The 11,598-nt window shown below is 38.8% G+C and overlaps 1 protein-coding gene across 2 annotated transcripts in view; it reads left to right on the top strand.

The window, feature by feature from the left end:
- The first annotated feature begins 5,673 nt into the window (after positions 1-5,673).
- The window catches only part of kdm4aa (lysine (K)-specific demethylase 4A, genome duplicate a), a 49,517-nt gene continuing 43,592 nt past the window's right edge, over positions 5,674-11,598 (top strand). For both annotated transcript variants that reach the window (XM_039811555.1, XM_039811554.1), the window contains exons 1-3: positions 5,674-5,785; positions 7,911-8,075; positions 10,016-10,191. In XM_039811555.1, the coding sequence (XP_039667489.1) occupies positions 7,938-8,075; positions 10,016-10,191 (314 nt within the window). In that variant the 5' untranslated portion in view covers positions 5,674-5,785; positions 7,911-7,937. The remainder of the gene's footprint in view (positions 5,786-7,910; positions 8,076-10,015; positions 10,192-11,598) is intronic.

Below are 11,598 nucleotides of genomic sequence, written 5' to 3'. Positions count from 1 at the left end.
TAAAAATTAAAAATTAAACTATAAAAGAACCTTACATATGTGCAAAGGACCCCTTGATTATAACCTTGATTCTTTTTATTCATGAAAATGTTATTAATTTCCAACAGAATTGGCACTTTTCTTAGTGGGACATGTTTTTGCCAAAGTTTCAAGAATCAGTGGACTATTAAGTGGTGGTTCACATTTATGAAGACAGTGAACGTTGAGCAGAGAGAATTATCAAGAGATTACATTTATAAATTCTATAGATTCTTAGTGAGTTTTGCAAGACAGACGTTTTATAGAGTCAGAAAATGTTTTTTACAAAAACGTCCTGCCGGATTATTATCCTGCACAATTCCTACAAGACTTACAAAACTTTTTTTTTTTTTAATGAAAATCAATATGTGCATTGTCCAATCGGCTTCACATTTCTCATGCATGATAACAGGCAGATACCATTTTCAAAACGCTTCTATATCAGAAATTTGGGTTTCTTTCAACCAAATTGTCAAAAAAAATATAACTTGGATGGTTCCCTACAACGCTCTTCACAAGTAAAATAAATGATTCACTACCGTCATTGAATTTGGGTTTTTTATTCAATTTCATAGCAATTGACAAAAAAAAGTTGGAAAAAGATTCAAGACGTGGGGAGAAAAAACAACAAAAACGTCAAAAAGCGCAGAAAAATCAACAAAAACTTTGGAAATAATGACCAAAAAATTGACAAAAACAACAAAAAAGTGACAAAAACATCAGGAAAAGCAACAAAATTGTCGAAAAAGACGACCAAAACGTTAGAAAAAAGTTTGTATTTATCTACAAGCAACAGGGACTCAACCTTATGTGACAGCATCACAGGATTTACATGAAATGTACATTGTTTGGTCTACACTTGATATGGAACACCATTATAGTCTTGCATAGCCAGACCTTCTTCCACAGCACCGCGTAAGAGGGTCTGGCTAGGTTTTATTTATTTCTTTAAACCAATAACAATCGTCTTGGACGGAGCAACGGAGCCCCTGCAGAACAGCCACGGGAAGGAACTTGTTTTAGTGGAACATGTGTACGTTCGAAGGTTGTTTTAGTCGTGCAACAGAAAACTCAGATTGGACAGATAGTCTAGCTAGCTGTCTGGATGTACCTTGCGGTGTACTGTATGTATCTGAGGAGCAGTTAACCATAGTCCTCAGAAATCCACCGGAGTTTAGAACACTAACACGGCTGAAAATGAGGGACATCTGGTGGAATTTCCGGCGGCACCGTCCTGAACAATCCCTGAAATGAAACATCGTCAACATAGACTTAGAATAACATAATGCATGTTTAGTGCATGTTGTCTAATGCCACATAGTGGACACAGGGTGTGATCCAAAATTTTCAATAAATCATTTCCAGCGCCTCGCAGTGTCGGACTTCCGGGGCGGGGAGGTGCTTAGGGCCCTTAATCGCTGCTCGCAACTTCAATTTATAAAGGATGTACGGACTTGCAATATATTGAGCTCATTGTGCAATGCTGGAATAAAAATTTTGATTACCGGGGCGCCTGGGTAGTCACCCCAAACATAATCTTAAAAACAAACAAACTCCATTACCAATAACAGTCTGGTATTTAAAGTTCCCATATTATGAAAAAAAACACTATTTCTGGGATTTGGGGTACGGTTTCTGAATGTGTCCTGCCTTCAGTCTCCGGCTGAGCTGTTCAAAATCGGCACGGCTTGTGACGTCACAAGCTGGCTAACTGCAACCGTTAGCTCGTAGCGTTAGTGTTAGCATGCTAACGCTAATGCTAACGCTAGCATGCTACCTCGTTCTCAATAGCAAAGCACTGCTACAACACACACAAGTTCACCATAATCTACAAAAGAACTACTTACATGTGTGCCCTCATTTAGAAGTCTCCCAGCTAATCCTGCAACGTGTCTGAAAGTTGTAAGTCTTCTGGTAGCTGTGCCAAGAGAAATCTCAATCATTCCCAATCTTACAGAGACGGAGCGTAGGTATATGTAAGGAGATAACATGGGCACAGGCTAATTATTGCTAACTAAAATGCTAGTTAACATCAGAATTAAACCTAAACAACTAACGTAAGTCGAAATTGCCTGCGAGCTTCTCCTGTACTATACGGTAATTCCTCTACTATGCGACAGTAAGTCCCTTGGTTATGACACAATCGTTGGCCTATTTTTACAAAAACGTCTGCTACGGAGCCATAACGTGAGATACAAGGTAATGGAGCTTTTTATACATTGTCGTATTTCTTTAGAAATAAACAATGGACAAATAGAGTCTTTAAACGCTTCAGGTGTAAAGTTGTTCGCTGTCAAAGTGACGTCAAAATGAACGGGAGGTGATCGCTTGGAGCTTGTAAGTTACATAAAAGCTAAATAAATGTAATGTAAATAAGTGTAATTTAATGCAACATACATAAAAAGTTAATTGATACTTAATTAAACTTTAGTTTGGAGCTAATGCGCATGTGCGAGTGCAATCAAAGATAGTACAGAAGGTAAGGCAAGGCAAGGCAGCTTTATTTATATAGCACATTTCAGCAACAGGGCAATTCAAAGTGCTTTACATAAAACATGAAAGAGCAGTTAGAAAACAATTAAAAACAATTTAAAAGACAAGAATACATTTTACAGTGCAGTATAAGAATTTAAAGAACTGAGAGATAAATACGCGAATAAAGAGCAGTTAAAACAGTTAAACATATAAAAGCAGATAAAATAGGTTAAAGTGATGGTTCGGAGTAATTTCACCCTAGGGTCCTTTGCACCATGACCTCGAGCCAAACACCCCCCCAGAAGCTTTTTTCACCTGGGTCTAACATTGGGAGAGTTAGCGTAGAGTAGCGTTAGCCGCTGAATAGCTTAGCGCAGAGGCTAATGGATCCGAAGTGTCTCTTAACATTACCCCACTAATAATGCCCCAAATGATACCAAAGGTCTACACTAGTATATATAGGTTATGCACTCATAAACGCATGGATTGTAAAGTTTGTAAGTACACCAGAAGTTTATGTAAATAACACTTGCCTGCTGGCTTCTGCTCTCTGCTGTTGTTGTTGCTGCTGTAAGACGAGTGCTTAGGGACATCTACAAATTACAACACCGAAAAGAGATGCAACAAAAATATTTTTTAATTTAACTTATTTTTTAAAGTAAGTGCTGTAGTATAACTAGCAGGAGACAAGTAATAATTGAGGTAAGTTTGGAGACATTACCTTATTTAATCATTAAATTAATAAATATTTTTGTTGCATCTCTTTTCGGTGTTGTAATTTGTAGATGTCCCTAAGCACTCTTACTGCCCGGTAGTAACAGCAGCAGCAGCAGCAGCAGCAGAGAGCAGAAGCCAATAGGCAAGTGTTATTTACATAAACTTCTGGTGTACTTACAAATTTTACAATCCATCGTTTTATGAGTGCATAACCTATTTGTACTACTGTAGACGTTTAGTATCATTTCGGGCATTATTAGTGGGGTAATGTTAAGAGACACTTCGGATCCATTAGCCTCTGCGCTAAGCTATTCAGCTGATAACGCTACGCTACGCTAACGCTCCCAATGTTCGACCCAGGTGAAAAAAGCTTCTGGGGGGGTGTTTGGCTCGAGATCATGGTGCAAAGGACCCTAGGGTGAAATTACTCCGAACCATCACTTTAATTAAAGAAAGAAGAAAAGAGGTCTCACTCTGTAGCTAAAACAGAGACCAGGTGAAAAGAGGATCTGCAGCAGTGAGAGAGAGCTGTGCAGTACAACAAAAATATGGTGTTTTTTGAAAATTAAACCATGTAAATCTATTCTGGTACAACCTTAAAATACAATTATGAACCTGAAAATGAGCATAATATGGGCGCTTTAAAATGTTAGGCTACCAAAGTAAAATCATTGGATGGCTATTATAAAGTAAAGTTGCAACAGTTGATTGTAATACCGTGTCAATGGGTAATGAATACTTTGTGAAGCATCTATAAACATTATTTAGATATAGCTATTATCACACTAATAATCAAATAACCGTCTCTTGTATACACCACAAAAAATATGTAATGGGCCCAAATGAATGTTACATGATCATCATCATTTATTCAGGGGAAATTGACTGAGCATGAAGCTCTTCAACAGCAATACAAAACAATAAAATATAGATATGTCAAATAAAAACAAAATACATAACAGCCACGTCTATGGATTAACTGAAGCAGGAACACTGTACAACAACCATATCATCCAGCATCGCCGACACACACCCATCTTTTTTGAATATCTGTTGTACTTTGTTCCATGCATTTGGTGTAAAAAAAACTAAGCTAATTTGCCAAGGCCATTATTGATCTGAGAAGTTTCAAAAGATAAAAATGCCTCTGAGCATGTGAGGACAAATGGATTTTTGGAAGTGAAGAAGGGTTACTTTCTACAAACTCATACTTTCATATTACACTAAACTACTTATAAAATAGCATAGATTATAACTTTACTAATAACTAGTCAACATTATAAATCATTTCGTTGTTTGTTTACAGTTTACATTTACCTGATGAAGGTCCAAGACCGAAACGTTGTATTTTTCTAAATAAATTATCGCTTGCGTAATGGTCAGTGTGCGGGACTTTCTCTAAGCTTCTGATCTGCTACTTTTGATCATATCCCACACACCTGCCTGACAAAAGAGGTGTGCAAAAAAGCTTTCCTACGTTGTTTGTTTACAGTAAAATAAGTATTAACTAAAGTTTAATTAACTATCAATTAACTTTTTATGTATGATGGTTATTATAAAATGTTGCATTACATTACATTTATTTAGCTTTTTTGTAACTTACAATAAGTGCATTTAACCATGTGGGTAAAACCCCAATCCCCGAAAAAGTGCAAGAATCATGCGTGTAAACAGCATTTCATTTTGTGGTCAAGGAACCAATTGGAACTACTTTATGTTGAGTAGTTTATACCAATGTGTCATATTTTAGAAACTGATTATGTTTTGTACATCAGGCTGTGTACGTTTTAAGGGGGCTATATACAAACTGATTTGACTTGACATTTAGACCAGGGGTATTCAATGTTTTTTAAGCCAAGTACCCCTTAACTAAAAGAGAGATGGAGCAAATATTGTCTAAAACGAAATTGCATATTAAACTGGGCCTAAAATAACGTGTAGGGTGGCCTAAAGCCTTTTGCATAGAATACTTAGCTATTACAGTAAAATATCCTAATAATTGTTGTCATTATTTTATAAATCATGTTTTAATGATACACATACATGTGGCACAGTAAATCCTTACGATTAACTGTATGTGTGGATGGCTATCTCAGTGACTACCTATTTACTAATAATATGTTGGATTCACGTTAAGATATTTTTAATTTTCAAAAAAATTAACAATTATTTGGATGCCTCTCATAAGTACATCATTTGACTAAGGAACTTTAGATACAGTAAAATAGCATTTTCAGAATTTTTGTGTGTGTGTGTGTGTGTGTGTGTGTGTGTGTGTGTGTGTGTGTGTGTGTGTGTGTGTGTGTGTGTGTGTGTGTGTGTGTGTGTGTGTGTTTTAAATCTCGGACAGACTTGCAAACCTGGGTACAGGCATGGTCTGGAGGAGAGGGCTTGTGATTGGCTGGGGGACTACGGAAGCCCCTCCCGCTGAGCAGCATGTAAACAAACACACACTGGGCATGCGTCATTGGAATAATGGAGGACTGTCTTTTCCACCCGGACTGATGATGTCTGTATTTCTACTCTACTACCTGTGATCTGAGAAAAAAAACAACACGTCTGCAATTCAGCTAGTGTAAGTTAATGTTTGACACTTTAGAATGAGTTCGTTTTTAGGAAATTAGAAGTAACTCTAAGTTTGGGCACAAAAACTGGCGGTCAGCAACAAGCCATGTTTGCTAGCTGAGAGCAGAGGCAGCTGTCAGATCTAACGTTACACACTTAGCGGTTGCTTTCAATAAATGACTATCTGGTTTGACGGGAAGACTCGCATTGTCTGTAAATGTTAGTGACGTGCAGTCTACTCCTGAATATGACAGTGGTTTGGTTTTTGTTGACTACACTTTTAATTCCTGAGACTGAGAGCAAGCTATCTTCCAGTTAGCATGTTAGCCAGCGGACTAACGTAACGTTAGCTTCATATTTTTCCGTGGAGCAGCGCTGTCAGTGGGCCACGGTTTAACAGACAGGGTATTCAACCAATCACAGACCGAGCATATCAGGACTGTATCCAATCACATTATACGGGGAACCGCTAGCTAAGTCTTAAGGTTTTTTATTTTTATAAGTAAAGTCCGTAATGCTTGAGTTGAAATACGTTGCCCGTTAGCTCAAAGTTGAATAACTTCTCGGTTGGTCAACTCAAAACAAAATGATTGTTTTTAATGCACATTACTTAACTAAGGTAGTCAAATTGGAGGTCTAAGTTGGAGAAAGTCTTTTGTAACATAGTAGCTAAGGGGGAACTTGGGTAAATGCAAAATAGGAGTGACTATTTTTGTAATTTCCGTAAATACTAATAATACAATTTGTTTTCACAAATAGAATAGAGGAAGTTACAACTCTGGGTTATAAATTGTCTTTTGGTTTATAATAATTAAGACAATGTTTGACTAGGTTTAAGTCTAGCGGTTTCTGTTCTTGTGTGGTCTGGCATGGAGAAAAACAGAAATAGAATAAAAGGTTTCACAATTCTGAAAGTTCCCTTGGGCTGCCTGTTAATTTCAGGTTCAGGTTTGACAAGTCAGAGTGTAGTGGTTTTTGGAAACAGCTGTGAAATATCCTTTCATTCTGTTTTCACAAACGGAATAAAAGTTTCACAAATCTGCTAAGGAGTGTAACAGCTTTGGGGCTGTAACTATGATAATCTGGTACTGTTTCTATAATTTTTAAGTGGTGAAACAACGGAGAACTGGCCAAGTTATAATATCTCTTAACTTTCCCCTTTACTCCTGAATCGGAGAGCAACTTCAGCAGTGTGCTTGAGATGGTCTGTACTGTCAAATGATGGCACACAGGCTAAAAAAAGACTTTATGCAAGTGCATTAAAGTGAGCCCATCAGACATGCAACTGTCAGACACGTAATCTAAATGTTTTCATGATCATGTCTAAGGATAGACCAATTATCGGTCCTGGCTGATTATCGATATTTTGGCAGATTGTCTGTATCAGCGTTTTATTTGTCTGATAACCGATGAAGTTAATAAATTAAAAAGTGTGCTACTTTGGCTCGGCTACAGCTCTGTGTCTGTCCCTCTGCTTCAGTTTCACTCGCCACTGAGTCTGACTTAAAGGTGCACTATGAGTTCCTGCACGGTTTCAGCAAGATTACATTTTTGTCTCAAATAGTAGGCATCTCTCCTTGATCCGCTAGCTGCCCTGAATACACTGTGATAAAGCCCGGTCTCGGGAGACAACACAGGGGTCGTAAACGTCAAACAAAAGCTAGGGGCACAGGCTGTGCACGATACAACAAACCACTCCAGCCAATCACCGACAAGATGGTTGAGGGAGGGGGTGGGAGTTAGTGACAGTTAGTCAGTTAGTCATGACCGATATGGAAACATGGGGGTAGGGGCGAGCTTGCTCTGTTTTGTTTGGTATTTACTTGGAACGTCAACAGAAGCAACCATGCAGGAACTCATAGTGCACCTTTAATGTCCCGCCCACAACATATAGTATTATGTTGAAAGTTTTTAATTTATTAAATAATTGCTTTAAGCATCTAAACAAAGTTTTGTGTTGGACTTTGTACCATTCCAAAATCTTAATTTTGACTTAAACATTTTCATTTTCACTGTATATGCATATTAGTTCCAAATATAGGTTATCGGTTTTATTAACTATTCATAATCGGTATCGGCCTTGCAAAACCAGTATCGGTCGATCCCTAATCATGTCCATGTTTTCCACCAATCAGAGTTGAGGTCAAAGTAACAAACCCAAGATGACTACAGACACGCCAGCGCAAGGCGCAGGCTCCAGGATAATGACGTTCCAGCCCTCCAAAGAGGAGTTCAAGGACTTCAGCCGGTACATCGCCTATATGGAGTCACAAGGAGCACACAAAGCTGGAATGGCAAAAGTAAGTAGGGTCTATTGTATTTTGTCAGGTTATTACGATACAATGACTTCTGATTGATCTGATATTTTTCTATATATTGTACTATGTATAATAATATATATGTATAATAACTTGTAGTAGTTTTATGATTAAATGGGGCATCATTATTAGCCAATGCTGTTGGCTGAGTAGTTAGTAATTAGTAGTTCATAGCACTGTTGTAGTCAAGACCACCTAAACCGAGACTAAGTCTTTACCACGACCAGAGTGTATAGAGACCGAGACAAGACCAAGACCAAGGCAGGGCGAGACCGAGTCAAGACCAGACCAAACAACTGAAACATACAGTATATACAAAACTAGCTAATATGCATAGCTAATATTTCTTTTCACAAATATGTGCTTTCTTTTAGATGTTGTTATTGCAAAATCTCTTTTAAAAATGTTATAAATAAAATGTTATTACCGAGGATCATCTCCCTACCTACATTCACTTTGGGAGTGCGTTAAGGGGGGGCGGGGAGAGGGGGTTAACAGTAACACATTTCAAACTAGAAATGAGTCAAAGTTATTGGTTGCATTTGAAGCAGAAAGTTTTACATCCAATCACAGTAATCATGTTAACACATAAATCAGACGATACACAGGCAGTTTAGTGATATCCCTGAAGTTGTGATCTTTACCGGTCTTGAAATAAAATCCCGAATCCTCTTTATCTGAGACGGAGACTTGGCCGAGTAAAAATGCGGCCGATTCCGAGACGAGAAGTCTCGGAAAAGTGGTCTTGAGACCAGTTTTAAAGTGCTCATATTATATTCATTTTCAGGTTCATAATTGTATTTAGAGGTTGTACCAGAATAGGTTTACATGGTTTAATTTTCCAAAAACAGCATATGTTTTTTGTACTACACATTGCTGCAGCTCCTCTTTTCACCCTGTGTGTTGAGCTCTCTGTTTTAGCTACAGAGTGAGACATCACACTTCTGTTCCTATCTTTGTTGGGAGTCGCACATGTATGTGCAGTAGCTAGGTAAGCACTGCTAGCTAGTCAGTTGCAGAGTATGAGGGCGTGCCATGCTAGCAGCTAGGCGAGCATTATTCGTCACGGAAATCATACAATAGAGCTGTTTGGAGCAGTTTGTGAACAGTGTTTTCTGTTGGAGATGGTAAGTCCTTTTGGGGTGGACTTTGGGCTTTTTCACTTTGTAAACCTATAACGTGCACAAAAACATATATAACACAATAAAGGAAAGGGAAGAAGCCAAAAAGCATAATATGAGCACTTTAAGACCAAGGCCGATCTTGAGTACTACAACACTGGTTCGTAGTGATAGTGAGTATAGAAAATGGACTTAAGTTGAAAATGTAATTTAGCCCAACTCATTGCCTGAACCAACACTCTGCCAAAGAAAGAGAGTAGTAGACATTTTTTGGGATTCTTAGTATGATCTTAATGCAAATCCAACGCTTCCTGTGGCTGCTTCACAGTAAAAGTCTTCCAAAGAAGATTATCCTTTGTTATTCTTTTACTGTGAAGCAACTAGGGATGTCACGATACCAGAAACTTGGCAGTCAACACCAATACCCGTGAAATTCTAAGATTCTTGAGACCTAATTTCATACCACGGTAAACACATAAACCAAACAGAAAGTCTCATTCCCAGTTGTTTATTTTTTTCTTTCTTTCAATGTTTTGGTTTGAAGTTTGAGGGTTTGAGGGGGGAAAGATAGCGTGATTTACATGTAATGTGGAGAGAGCAGTCTTCTGGACCCACAGGCCGCTGCTCCGAAGCCCGGCATCACCACAAAAGAAATGTGCATTGATGAGTTTTAGTAATCGCAATATTTGAGTTACTTGAGGGATCGTTTCAGCCCTGCTCATTGCTCCGCTGCTCTGAGTTTCTCTTCTCCAACAGAAAGGCTGTTTGTCATTCTGTTCCTGCGCTGTTCTTCCTTTGCAGGTTATTCCACCCAAAAGCTGGAAACCTAGACGGACATACGATGACATCGACGACCTGGTGATTCCTGCTCCCATTCAGCAGGTGGTGACGGGCCAGTCGGGACTGTTCACACAGTACAACATCCAGAAGAAGCCGATGACGGTCCACGAGTTCCGCAAGACCTCCAACCTGGACAAGTCAGTTTACATAGTCAAACTATGAACCGCAGTGGATTGATGAACATTTTTCCCACAATGAATTAATTCAATTCAATTCAATTCAATTCAATTTTATTTATAGTATCAAATCATAACATAAGTTATCTCGAGACACTTTACAGATAGAGTAGGTCTAGACCACACTCTATATTTTACAAAGCCCCAACAATTCCAACAATTCCAGTAATTCCCTCAAGAGCAAGCAGTGCGACAGTGGCGAGGAAAAACTCCCTCTTGGGAAGAAACCTCGGACAGACCCAGGCTCTTGGTAGGCGGTGTCGCACGAGCGGTTGGGGTGTGATGAACAGTGGAGATAGTAGTCACATTAATAATGGAACAGTGACTGGATGTAGCGGGAAGCTGCAGGGTTCAGCAGGACGCAGCATGACATTGCAGGGCATCGCTGAGCTCAGCAGGGAGTGCAGCAGGACCACGGCGACAGCTGCAACCAGGGTCTTGGTGCAAACGTTCTCCATGGAAATACGCTGGGGGAAAAAAAAAGCATAAGGACTCCGGGGAGTAAACTCCCCAGAAGCTAGGATTAGTAACAAGCATTTCTGGGACGGGCTGCACACAAATAGTAATAGTAATAGAAAGGGAGAAGAGAGAGCAGCTCAGTGTGTCAAAGGAAGGAAGTCCCCCGGCAGTCTAGGACTATAACAGCGTAACTATAACAGGTAACCAAGAGAGACAGGTCATTTAAGGCTGGGCAAAATCAAATATCACAGTATTTTTGACCAAATACCTCAATGTCGACGATATTGTAGGTTGGACTATTGGTGCTTTCGCAAAATATTTTCCCAATGAGAATTTAGATAAATAATTATCAGTAGATGTGGATTCAATGACTACGTGGGTAAATGCAAATACTAGAACAGCTAGAACAGTCTGGAAAGGTCAGAAAATGACAACACTTTACTGTGACGCAGCCTTTAAAACCAGGGAAAGACAAGACTTATGCCATATTACAATAGTCAAAATCTAAGACGATACCTAGTCTCATATATCAATTGATATATTGCCCAGCTCTACAATATGATTATAATGTAGACAACCTGTACTGTACATGATTTACATAAGCCTATTATTTAAAGCGTCCATATTATGCTCATTTTCAGGTTCATAATTGTATTTAGGTTATATCAGAATAGGTTTACATGGTTTAATTTTCAAAAAACACCATGTTTTTGTTGTACTGCACATTGCTGCAGCTCCACTTTTCACCCTGTGTGTTCAGGTCTCTGTTTTAGCTACAGAGTGAGACATCACACTTCTGTTCCTATCTTTGTTGGGAGTCGCACATGTATGTGCAGTAGCTAGGTAAGCACTGCTAGCTAGTCAGTTTTTTTTTTTAGCCTGTTTTATTTTCATCATGACCGTTTATTT

This window comes from Perca fluviatilis, chromosome 9, assembly GCF_010015445.1.
Source record: "Perca fluviatilis chromosome 9, GENO_Pfluv_1.0, whole genome shotgun sequence".
In the NCBI taxonomy this organism is placed as follows: domain Eukaryota; kingdom Metazoa; phylum Chordata; class Actinopteri; order Perciformes; family Percidae; genus Perca; species Perca fluviatilis.
This window is presented reverse-complemented; position numbering and strand designations above follow the sequence as displayed.